At 37.3% G+C, this 13811-nt stretch overlaps 1 protein-coding gene across 1 annotated transcript in view; it reads right to left on the reverse strand.

Moving 5' to 3' along the window:
• Positions 1-5924: 5924 nt before the first annotated feature.
• LOC136863624 (serine-rich adhesin for platelets) overlaps positions 5925-13811 on the reverse strand; it is a 402886-nt gene continuing 394999 nt past the window's right edge. The window contains exons 22-23 of the mRNA XM_068226021.1: positions 8810-9046; positions 5925-8767 (exon numbers count right to left, since the gene is read on the reverse strand). Coding sequence (XP_068082122.1) covers positions 7665-8767; positions 8810-9046 — 1340 coding nt within the window. The 3' untranslated portion in view covers positions 5925-7664. The remainder of the gene's footprint in view (positions 8768-8809; positions 9047-13811) is intronic.

Here is a 13811-nt window from a genome sequence, read left to right on the forward strand (position 1 = left end):
CTTTATCAAGCATTAGTACATTTGTGGCTGAATGGGAAACCTATCTCTAAAGCCAAACTTGGAGATGTTGCCACACCTAATACCTGTAGACGCCAAAATTTTTTAAATAGAAACTTGCAGGAGATTCTGACATTGTGAACGGCATAGATGGATTCCATGGAGATCCTGATTTTGAGTGTGAATGAACTGAGCACAACAATATGTTTTGTGCAAATTTACAGGAAAAATATTGTTTCTTAAAACTTATGGGAGAAACTATTGTTTCTTAATCACATAATCTGATCCAATATTTTGTTTGACTGAGATAGGTAAATAATATTCAAATATTCAATACGGTACGTTTATTAAAAATTACTTTGTTGCTTTTAGACTGAAGTAATCATAACCACATATATCAACTTTCATATCATTTCCTTAGTTCAGGAGACTGCCATTCTACTTAGGAACTAATGTGTGTCTACAGGAAGAAAAAAAACTTACTAATAATGTTATTCATTTTACATCACGAACTACTTTTACGGTTTTCAGACACACCAAGATACCAAAATTTTGTCCCGCAGGAGTTCTTTTATGTGCCAGTAAATCTACCGACATGATGCTGATGTATTTGAACATCTTCAAATGCCACCGGAATGAACGAGGATCAAACCAGCCAAGCTGGGGTCAGAAGGGCAGCGCCTCAATCACCTGAGCCACTCAGTCCAGAAAAAAAAAAAAAAACACACGTACTCGTAGGCTTGAAAATCTCTCGTGAGTACTGTATTCTCAGAACATAATAACGCAAAAGAAATGGACATTGCATTGTGTCAACTGCAATGGTTCGTTTCTTACCATCTTCATTTATTTGGCTCAGATCAGATGAAATTTCTGAAATGAGCAAGTGATTATAGAAATGACTTTAGGGAATAGCTCCCCTTCTAAGATTTGAATAATGTGCCGGAGTTGTGACATAGCTTGTGGTGGTTCAAGAAATTAGCACGTCTGCCCGGACAACAGAAAATTTGGGTTTGAATTCCGACTGCTGTCACATTATTTTTGAAGTCCTACTCAGTAGATATTGAACAGTAAGGGTTATTGGTATTGGCATAAAGTTTTTTTTTCTTTGCAAATGAGAAATACCATGACAAAGCACCATTAAAAAATATCCACATCCTTTATTTATAAAAAATGTTGACATTTGGAGAGAAGGTGCAATCAATTATCCTGCAACACCTGCAATACCAGAATTAGCAAAATTATGTTTGCTTGAATTTACACATAAACCAAAAGTTAAATGCGAATATCTCAAACCCAACTCCTGGCGCTTCATAACGACATCCAACTGTAAATATTAATTTCTCTCAGAACTTTAACATACACAATGAGACTGCAAATGATTATTTATATGTGCTCAAAGTGAGGTAATAAAATTATTGTTGAGAGCATTTTATTGTGAGTGCAAGTATGTAAGAACGTACTCCTATCAGAAAAAGTTGTCTAGGTGTCAATGTGTTTGTAAGCCCTGTTCTTAACAGGAAAACACATTTTGCTTCAAAGTATCCCTTATTTTATTTTTTTATTGTATTTAATCTGTGACTCACAACAGATGTTAAACAGCAGGGCAGACCAGCTACAGACTAATGGATACCAAGATTGAGTTTGAACTTTTGAAATCAAATGCCAGACAAGGACAGCACATTACCCCATGCATTGGATCCGAGCAATTCCTCCCCAACTTCCCTCCCTCCCAGGCAGCTCGCTGCCAGAACGATTTCCTAACTCAGCAAACAGTGAGTACCGTAACCTTGGAGGAGCCAAGTTGATTCAAATGGGACAGGACGCGGGTAACCAGATGTTACTTACACAAGTTCCCAATACGCAAGAGTTTCATTTTTATCACAGCATTTTTTTTCTATTTTTAGGCCAGAGGATTACTTACACAGTACTCTGCCAACAACCATGCAGTCCTAGTCAAATGTTCTACCTATAAATTGAATGTTCCACATTTTTGAACAACTCAATCCATCAACATCAATTATGCTCAACATATGGAGAGACTCCTCAAAAATGTTATCACAAAGTTGCACTTACATTTGATTTTTTTAAGGACAAGAAGATGTCACAAGTCATTTTTATCTCTAAAGTGAACGTATTTCTCACTGTGTATATGTACCAACATCCATGTGACAATTTTTATAAGGTCTGTTATTCATGTGTCGACTGTTGATGTCCTGCTAGGGATGAAACACGTATGGATTTTAATGTAGTCTATTAATAAAGACTCAAATTGTAATGTAAAGGTGGAATACATGATAAGGATTGCTGAAGTGATACTTATGATAATATGGGCTTAGCACAGTGAAATTTGTTTTATGTAAAATAGAAACAGGACTTCAACAAGGAAGTGTATTATCCTCTCTACTCTTCATCAGTCATGGATGAAATCCACAACTGTAAACAAAAAATGGGAAGCAGTCAACATAGTAATATGGGGAGAAGAAGTAGTGCAAGAACAAGAGCAAGTTACTGTGTGGAAGTGAGAGTCAAAGGAATATGAAATGAAAATAAATGTGGAGGAGAGTAAGACAGCAGTGATGACGAGAAGTAATAGATGTTGATGTCCCGCTAGGGATGAAACACGTATGGATTTTAATGTAGTCTATTAATAAAGACTCAAATTGTAATGTAAAGGTGGAATACATGATAAGGATTGCTGAAGTGATACTTATGATAATATGGGCTTAGCACAGTGAAATTTGTTTTATGTAAAATAGAAACAGGACTTCAACAAGGAAGTGTATTATCCTCTCTACTCTTCATCAGTCATGGATGAAATCCACAACTGTAAACAAAAAATGGGAAGCAGTCAACATAGTAATATGGGGAGAAGAAGTAGTGCAAGAACAAGAGCAAGTTACTGTGTGGAAGTGAGAGTCAAAGGAATATGAAATGAAAATAAATGTGGAGGAGAGTAAGACAGCAGTGATGACGAGAAGTAATAGAGAAGGAAGAGGGAATATTGAAGCAAATGGCAGACCATTAGGAGTTGGGGAATATACTTGCAGAAGATGGGAAAATATTCAGCAGGCACATGGACAACAACAAAACATGCTGAAAGCAGAATCCAAGCAGCAGAGATGAAATTTCTTAGAGGAATAATTGGGAAGACACAGAAGGATAAAATCAGAAACATAGAAATCAGAGAGAGAGAGAGAGAGAGAGAGAGAGAGAGAGAGTTGGATTCCCTAAACTATAAGACCAGATAGAGATGAGTAAGCTGAAATGGTATGGACAAATGATACCGGAAGAGGATATAGTTCCAAATCGAGTATTTACAGAGAAAATAATAGGAGGAAGACAACGGGGAAGGTCCAGAAATAGGTGGATGGATACTGTGAAGGGGAGTATAGGGAAGAGAGGAGTAAAAGTAGGAGAAATAGATGATGATTCTTGTTGTTTACAGGGGCCTAACACCTAGGTCATCAGTCCCAGAAGAAATATTGGAGGAAGGAAGGGAGTGGTAGAGAGAGAGAAAACTATGGGGGTCCTAGATTCACAACCCAACCCAGAAGACTGGAAATGGGAAATGAAAAAGAGGAAGAAGAAGAGAAAGCTAAAGGCAGGTCTTTATAGAAGTGGAAGTACATATCTCCTCCAGTGCACTGTCACTGCATTGTCTTATGAAGGAAGCTTGCATTGGTGTCTCAACAGTGTATTAGCCACTAGCGTCTTGGAAATATGGGGCAATCCAATTGAAGAGCCTGCTACTACACTGGGGCAAAATTGAAAAAGACAAAAGAGCTTGAATATTTTAACTTTAGTTTTGTTTAATGTACAGAAAGTACATCATTTCGAGAACAATATGATTTCATTAATTCTTTTCTACATTATGATATACCAGGCGATTCTCTTGCGCCTACTAATTTTGTTTTATGCAGACCAACAGATGCGTGAAAACGTAAGGTCAATATTTCTATACTGGCACCTTTTGTGATACTAATGCCCCATAAGCTCAGCATGCAAGCGATGACCATACCCGACAGTTGCTATAGTCCGTTTGGAAAACGTTACATCATTTAGTTTATCTACGCCAGTCCTTCTTCTTCAGTTGCAGTGCAGTTTAATGAAATTTGATGCAGAATTTACCAGTAACATTCAGCCAGGATTTAATCTATACAAGGAGAGACAGAGAGTATTTGCAAAAAATATCTACCGAAGAGTTTTCCAAGGAGATTAACAAATTAGAGCGGGAAATGGGGAACCATGAGCCGTTTCTATTTACATGCACAACACAATCAGCAACAAAATGGGTAACTAGATAAGTATTACGAATACCATGGCAACATTTAACCATAATCTCAATTCACATGGAAAACTGAATTAATGCTATATATAAATAATATTCCTCAGAACAGAAGGAGAAACCTAATTTTAAGAAAGCAACAAATATTACAACTATTTCTTTCTCAGAAAGCTGGAAATATCATAATCATTAGCCTATTTCTATTTCTTATTCTGGGACTAGAAGTGACAGCGGAAAAACTTGGGAAGAAATCATGTAGAGTATGGCCAATGAAAACCATCATAGCCTATGACAGAACCATTCAACTCTGGCGATAGGGCTGTCCAAAAGTTAAAGAAGCACACCAACAGAAATAGGTAAAGTGCCAATCCATGATGGTAGTTATTCCTTCATAGTACAACCTATTATTACAATTTGTAGACAAGAGCAAGTGGACATCTAAGTCATCAGCCCCTTTAAATAATTTACTTAGCTATTCGTTCATACTACAACCTACTATTACAATTTGTAGACAAGAGCAAGTAGACATCTAGGTCATCAGCCCCTTTAAATTATTTACTGAATAGTTGCTTAAAAATTACACTGTATTGTTTACTGCATGAATTTTAAAATGTGTATCACTTGAACAAAATATGTGAATGCTCCATCACCACTAAATCGCATAGCACCAATATTATTAACAGCTCTGGGCGCATTATAGCTTACAATATGATTTTTTAATATGTGCATCATAATATTATCACAAAACATTTAAATTGACAGCCAAAAGTTTTCAACTCAATCCATTCTTATGCTGTGTGTCCCTTCAAGTCATACATAGTGGACGAAATGCATTCTGTAAACTACCAACTCTCTCTATAAATAGAATTGGCACAGCTTTTGATCCTTAGGGACAATTTTTGCAAAAAATATCTCAACTGTTGGGTCTAAGAGAGTTTTGTAGAAAACAGGTGTTATCAACTTGTCCCCATCATCTTCAATCACATAGCACCAAAATTATTAACAACTGGTTTTCAAACAAATTTGGTATGTATTGCACTCATATCTTCAACAGAGCAAGCCAGTCATTTGACCATTTCAATGTTAGCTTTGAATTTAAAGCCATATTATACCTCTCAGTCTGAGCTCTTGGCCATTTCTGGAATCTTCATTCAAGTGAGGCCAAAAGAAATCTTAACCCTTCTTTACATTATTTGTCATAAATTTAAACTACTAGCCGGTTTCCCCATTTTTTCACTTAAAAAAAGACCTTATTCTTCCTTTGTTTCTTTTTGTTTTTGGAATATATTTGTTTTAATAATGCAGAATATCTGAAGAGTTGCTTAATTTTTCAATTGTAATGTATGGTTGACAACATGAATTTTAAAGTGTGCATTATAATATTGAGAAATATTTGAACTGACAATGAACAGTTTTCACCACAATATATCCTTGTTTCTAACAGAAAATATTCTGAACCATACAGAGACAGACATGCAGAAGGTTTTAACAGAGCCATGATGTAAAAAGCACCTATCAAAAATTTCTGTATCACAGATCATATCACTTCATATTTTGAAATATTGCTATAATAGTAAGAAATATAGTCCGGCTACTTGGCTGAATGGTCAGCAGAGTCACCTTTGGTGCAGAGGGTCCAGATTTTGATTCCTGGCCGGGTCGGAGATTTTAACCTTAAATGGTTATTTCCCCTGGCTCGGGAACTGGGGTTTGTACTGTCCTCAACATTCCTGTAACTCCATACACCACAACCCTCCACTAAAAAAAGTACGCAGTTCCCATACACGGCAGATGTCGCCCACCCTTGTTGGAGGGTCTGCCTTACAGGGGCTGCACCAGGTGAGCTGAACATGTCCTCGGACACTTCCAGCACTAAAAGCCATACAATAAATAAGAAATATACATAATAATGATATTCATTTTATGTCCCACTAACTAATTTTATGATTTTCAGAGACATTGAGGTACTTGAATTTTGCCCCAGAGGAGTTCTATCATTTGCCAGTGAATTTACCAACACAAAGCTGGCTTATCCGAGTACCATCAAATAATACTGGACTGAAATATATTAAAGGGGAAGATGACTTAGATGTTAGACCCCTTCAAACAAGAATTATCATCATCAAATATATAAAGTACAATACCTACAATCCTAAATTCCAAATTTACTGTTTAGATATTTTATCACTTGTTCCATGAGGACAATTCATGATGTATTCACGTCAAACCAATATCTCCTGTTCCTCAGATTTCTACGCAGTGAAGTGTTCTAGTAATGACTATGAATTAACTCTCATTGTTACTAGCTCATTTCACTTAACACATAGGTCGATGAACAAAATTTATTTCACTTAACACATAAAACTAACAAAAAAGGACAATGAAATCATTATGTCTACTTGCAAGATGCGTTTTTTTTATATTGTGGAACAAGTACTATACAACTCTATGAAATATACTTCAAATTATGTAAACAATGTGTTCTTGTGCAATTTTAATTATAATGCCAAGATTATAACAACATACATAATTGCTAATAAGAATTATTAGCTCTAATTAAATCATATAAAGATATGACAGGTACATCAGGCTGTACAGGGGAAGGGAGAAGAGCAAACTACCTAATCATGGACAGGTAGATTGCACGAGTAGTAAATAAGAACAACACAATGAAGAATGCATCAACATCAAAATATTTCTTGATTGTGCTGTTGATCTAATTAACCACGTGCATTTCTGATACACATCTTTGCCTAGTTAGCTTGCTTTTCTGAATTCCTTTTTCCCTTATACAGCATAATTTACTGCCTGTAATCTGTCTTTGTTAGACATTCACTGGTACTATTTGTTTTAAGATGCTTGACACCAAATACCACACTTCCAGTCCAATCAATAACAAAATTACATAAAAATTTAAAAAAACTCCAATTCCAGGCAAAAGTTTTGTACCCTACAACAATGCAAAGCATACTGTAAATTAGTTCACAAACTACGTAATTTCAGTTTCTGTTCAGAGAGCATTTTAACAAAGACAAGAAAACAAAATCATTAATTCATTATTAAGTTTGAGAAGTATATTTTAGAATAGAGACTGAAGTATTTATGCAATAAACCTAACAAAATAACAAAAAACTATGAAATTTTTAATGCTAAAAATGCCATCACTGATCACTATGACTTCCAGTCAAATCGTGGCTGGCCAATCAGCTGATAACATTCTGCATATTGTGTAGGAATAAGTAATTGACACATTTTGGACTGGAAATGGCTGCAGCTTTCAGCACATTAAATTTCAGCACATAGTTGACCAGTTAGAACTAAACATAGGAGCTGTTTGTGCATTAGCAAAACTCAGCAAGGGTTGTTGGATGTTTTCCAGAGGTCAGGATGTTAAAATACTTCTTACAGCTTCATCTAATAAAGCTGAATCTGTATTCCCACTGCTGTCTTCCTCTACACTCCTACCATTAGTAATGATCATGTCACTACTTTTGCTAGTGAAATGATCAACTTCACTGCTATATTCAATCAATTCAGGAGAACTACTCCTCGAGTTTGACACTGCATCCACTTTCACACGCTTCACCTTTTTATTTTCTGAGGACTGTCTTTCAATGTCTGACCTCTTCATGTTTGCTGAAGATCCCTCTAAAACACTAATCTCGGGTACAGTGTTTATCACTGTACTTGATGGCAACTCGCGACCATCTTCAGTACGTTGCAAGTTTAGAATGCTATCTATCGCACTTTGTACTTGAGCGTTTATTTCGTCATCATCACAGACTTCTTCCGCGACTTCTTCGACAGTATTTCGCACAAAATTGTGTCCATCAGTTCCTGCCGAAGCTGATAACGCGTTTGTAGTTCCATGCTTGTGGCGTTTTTTCTTGGGCAGGAAAGTCATTACACTTTCAACATTATCACAGACTTCCCTTCTCTCCAATCCATATTCTTCCCCACTATTACACACTTTATTTGTACAGTTTCGCATTGTTCCTTCATCCACACTAGCTTCCCCTCCACCTTCATCACGAGGGCCACCCACTCCACAACGATTTTTAACACCACCTAAAGATGTCGGGAACTTCTTCACCCAATTATGTTCATCAGATGACCCACACTGCACATTTGTTGTCCTCTGCATTGAATCTTCTCCAAGACCTCGATACTCACCTGTTGAAGGAATATCGGAAGAATTATGCAACACTTCTAATTGTGCCAAAGGGCCTGTAACTTTGACAATACTTGAATTTACACTACTTGGAGAAGAAGCAGAATAGTCAATATTTTCTGGACTATCCACATTTGTAATAGATTTGGAGTCTTGGGGTGGTGCACCTACACAACTTTCCACTTTAGGTTGATGAACACTGTTATTTAAGTCTATTTTTTCAGATTTAATCGGTGTCCCAGACGACGAGTTACCAGGGCAAAACACACCTAATGCCTTCTGGATCTCCTCCCATTCATCATATGTCTGCTCTCCTTTTGGTACAGCTGAATTGGTGTCTTGGTGGCTGGATAAACGATCCTCAGCTGACTCGTCAACCTCAACCTTTTCTCGCTTGACAACTGTAAACTTGCGATCTTCTTCCAATTCCCGCTTAATGGACTCGTTCTTCATGACATCCTGGACCATGACTCGCACTTCACGCAAATCACTTGCAACCGAACATGATACGACGTGACTACCTTGAGATGCTGCAGGGCCACCCTCTGTTTTGATGCTTACTCCAGGCTCATCCTTCGGCAAAACAGGGCCCTCTGGAAATCAAAAAGAACATATTAATTACACTATCCTAGAAAGCAATATGAACTTTATAAATTTGCTATTGGTTTTATGTTGCACTGACAGAGACAGGTCTTATGATATAAGACAGGGCAAGGACTGGGAAGGAAGCGACTATAGGTGCCATGCATGGGTCTAAAAACGGTACTTGTGGCATTGCGTGGTGTCTCCATTCTTTACTATCTAGAGAACTGTGCTGATGGCATTCATTCATTCATCCATCATCATCATCATCATCATCATCATCATCATCATCGTGTCTCCCCCTCAAGTCGCCCGGGTGTAGTTAACAAGCCTCCTCCACTCCTTTCTGTTCTTCCACTTTTCCTACTCCATTACTTCCGCCACATGCAAACCAGCTTCTCTAATGTCGTTCCAAATCTGGTCCATCCACCTTCTTCTCAGTCTTAAAACTGGTCTCTTTCCCTTAACTTCTCTTTCCAATTCCCTTCTTGCTACTTGTTCCTTTCCCATTCTTATTACATGTCTGAACCATCTCAGTCCTGCTTTCTGTATGTTCTGTACTAATGGTTCTATATTTAGCTCTTCTCTGATTTTAATATTTTGAATTTTATCTCTTCTTGTCTTTTTAACCGATGTTCTTATAAAGTTAATTTCGACTACCTGGATCTTACTACCTTGTCTCTTATTAGTTACCAGCGTTTCTAGTCCGTATGTTACAATTGGTATAAATACTGTTTATATAATGTTAATTTCGTTCTCACCGGGCGAATTGGCCGTGCGGTTAGGGGCGTGTGGCTGTGAGCTTGCCTCCGGGAGATAGTGGGTTCGAATCCCACAGCCGGCAGCCCTGAGGATGGTTTTCCATTTTCACACCCGGCAAATGCTGGGGCTGTACCTTAATTAAGGCCACGGCCGCTTCCAACTCCTAGGCCTTTCCTATCCCATCATCGCGATAAAGCCTATCTGTGTCGGTACAACGTAAAGCCACTAGCAAAAAAAATTATTCTCTTGGGTACTTTATCATCCCATAAAAGTTCTCTGACTTGATAAAATGTTGTACCTTTACTAAATCTGTTATTAATTTCAAGGTTGATTTCATTACTTCCATTAATAATGCTACCCAGATATGTAAACTGTTCTACATTCTCTAACCGTTCTCTGTCTATGTTCACTTGGCTTCTCTCTTTCTCTTTTCCACAGTGCATGACTACAGTTTTCTTTTTACTAATTACCATTCCAAACTCCTTCAGATTTTCATTCCAAATGTCCAGTCTCCTTTTTACTTCACAATCACCCTATTCCAAAATCACCGCATCATCTGCAAATACCAAAGCATTAATTTCATCACTACTGAAACTTTGTTTTACATGTTTTATGATTTCATCCATCAGTATAATAAACAATAATGGCGACAGTGCACTTCCTTGCTTGAGACGTTTCTTTGTATAAAATGTTTCCGAGTCACCACTCCCCACTTGTACATTGCTTTTACTCTCATAATACAACATTTTTATCTTGTTAATTAATGATTTTGGTACATTCCATTTCAGCAGGCATTCCCATACAGGTTTTCTCTTAACTGTATCATAAGCCTTTTCCAAATCCAAAAATACAAAGATGATTTCCTTGTTCCTTTCCACATGTTTTTCCATTATTGTTTGCACTGTAAATACAAAGTCTATTGTTGATCTATTCAGTCTAAAGCCATTTTGTTCTTCCTCAAATGGTGTTTCTATTATATCCCTCAGTCATTTGTCTATCACTTTCTCCATTATTTTTTTTTTGCTAGTTGCTTTACGTCGCACCGACCCAGATAGGTCTTATGGCGACGATGGGACAGAAAAGGGCTAGGAGTGGGAAGGAAGCGGCCGTGGCCTTAATTAAAGTACAGCCCCAGCATTTGCCTGGTGTGAAAATGGGAAACCACGGAAAACCATTTTCAGGGCTGCCGATAGTGGGGTTCGAACCTACTATCTTCCGAATACTGGATACTGGCCGCAATTAAGCGACTGCAGCTATCGAGCTCGGTCTCCATTATTTTTAGCCCATGTGATAATAGGGTTATACCTCTATAATTTTCACATTTCTTCCAATTTCCTTTTTTTGACTAATGGTACAATGCTTCCTTGTTGCCAATCTTCAGGTATCCTTTCATCCTTCGATATGGCATTGAGGACTCTGTATAGCCACTGTAGTCCAATGCTTCCTGCTGCCTTAATCATATCAGCATTGAATTCGTCTTTTCCACTTGCTTTACCTTTGGTCATTGCTTTCACTGTCCTTTCAAGTTCCAACCATGTTATCGGGTTCTCTTCTTTTTCTCCATCTAGTATTTCCATTTTCTTATCATCCATTATGTGCGACATAATAATTACCTGCCTGTAATCTTTCTTTGTTAGACATTCACTGGTACTATTTTGTTTTAAGATGCTTGACACCAAATACCACGCTTCCAGTCCAATCAATAAAAAAATTACATTAAAAAACTACAATTCCAGGCAAAAATTTTGTGCTGTACAACCATGCAACTATAGGTGACAAAAGGTTGTAATTTTGATGAGAATGGATTAATACAAGGAAGAAATCTTTGTATTAGTGGATGATGCTGGGCCAAAACACAAAATTAGCCATTGCAGATCATCATTTTAAAGTTTTATGTAAAATGTGCAAAATGATTGTACGATACACAATAAAAATCACTCTCATTGGAGAATGACAATCCCATTTACAAAGCAATTAAAAATATGAACAGATCATTTTCTTTACTTTGCTGTACAAATGTGCTTCAATATGAAGCTACTTTAACAGCAGAATGAAAATAAAGAAGGTCACTCTCATTACGTAGTTCTGTCTCATCCATTATTGAAAAATATACTTAGAGGCCTTGTATTAAATTAAGCAATTTCATCTGGTCCTCAACTCTTCCTGTAACATTTCTTAAGTGATTTCACTTCGACATGTAATGGGATATATATGCCCACACCCACTCACTGTGCAAGAAAAGGCAAAATCACTAAACATAGGTTTACTTGTGTCTGTCTGTGTAGCTACTTCATTCCTTATCTTAGCACTTGCTGAAGATTCACCCAGCATCAAACTTGTATCTTCACCTTTTTCTTTTTTTTCCTGCAACTCTTTCATATTTCTCTCTAGTGCTGTATTCTCGAAAAATGCTGGGAACATACCGTATGCTGGATTCTGGTGATGCCCTGACATTTTGTTCCAATGAAATCCTTTGTCTTTTTGCTATTTGTTTTATGTCACACCAACACAGACAGGTCTTATGGTGATGATGGGATTGGAAAGAAAACAATCTTCACGGCTGGCAAAAGTGGGGTTTGAATCCTCCGTCTTTTGAATGCAAGCTGAGAGCTAAATGACCCAAACCGCATAGCCACTCGCTCAGTTCAATGAAATCTTGGCAAAATTTCATGGCTTGATACCCTTCCCAATGCCAACCCTATGTGGAGTAGTGATGGGATATTCAATTCGTTTTACTGAATCGATTCATTTAATTCCGCTCACGTTACTCAATCGATACAGTGAGCCGATTCATTCCTCATTAGAGTCATCGATCCTATTGCATCTGTGTAGTGTGTACTGATAAGACAGCAGCAACAACATTCAATGCTTCCTGATGCCATCTGGTCTTCATTCTATGAACTGCTTTCCTAGGCGTCATCTAGCTGTCAAATTCTTGATTCTCCTGCAGCCACTTCTTCGCATCAAGTTTTGATGTTACAAAGCCTTCCCCTGACAGTGACAACTCCATTAAATAAGTATACAGAGTTAGATAGAAAAATATTTGTACACACAGTCATCAATGATCTGCATTTCCTTAAATGATTTCAAAGATCTTGGAAATTTCATTATATTCTCGGTAAGTACAGTACATAATACAAAATAAATAAGTTAAAAATTGAAATGCAGGAAAAAAAAGGCACTTATGCAAAAAATAGACACAGTAATTACAACACAAAACTTACTGTCACAGGTGAACATGTAGTTGAAGTGGAAAGTGTTCTTTGAAGACCTTATTTGTAAAGTATGATATAATGTTTTATTTGTATTGACCTAACCTGTACTGTATAATATTTGTAACATATGTATTTGTAAATAGTAGTATTCAGTTCTATATTTACTGGAAGTATCCAGAAACTTTTGTTATATAAATTTTTTAACAGGGTGTGTTGCCTTTTGTTGGTTAGGTATTCTAGAACATATTTTCTGACTGTTCTGGAAATGGAAGGTTCGCGATCGTGTATTCGAGAATGTAGGTTAAGTTCGCGACTAAAGTTGGAGTTGTGATTGGTGAACCTAAGAGGAGATGGGCGGACTTATGCATTCTGATTGGTTACTCCAAGGCCAGGGTTTTCCTATATATAGAGAGCGAGGCAGCATTCGTAATAATTCGGTCTGTTTTGTCTGTCTTGGTCTGTCCGAAGTTTTACACCGCGTGCGACGCCTCGCTTCTGGGATGGACCCCCTTCGGGTAAGCACTCTTGAATTCCGTTCCAGCTAAAATTTCCATAATGTTCGGTTGCTATTTCGTATAGGAGTCTGCCCTAGCCTAACCTAGATTCGCCAAATTAATTATTTATGACGCCTTAGCTTTTCAGCTGGGCTTGCCTGTTTGTTTTCGAAGCATTCCCATTTTATATTTCACTAAATATGTAGATTGTAGTTTGATATATTTACCTTGGGGTTTGCCTCTGGTAGTTCAGTGTCACTTGATGTACGCTAGAGTTTTGGAGAGTACATTTACTTCACTGTAAA

This window comes from Anabrus simplex, chromosome 2 (assembly GCF_040414725.1).
Source record: "Anabrus simplex isolate iqAnaSimp1 chromosome 2, ASM4041472v1, whole genome shotgun sequence".
Taxonomy (NCBI): domain Eukaryota; kingdom Metazoa; phylum Arthropoda; class Insecta; order Orthoptera; family Tettigoniidae; genus Anabrus; species Anabrus simplex.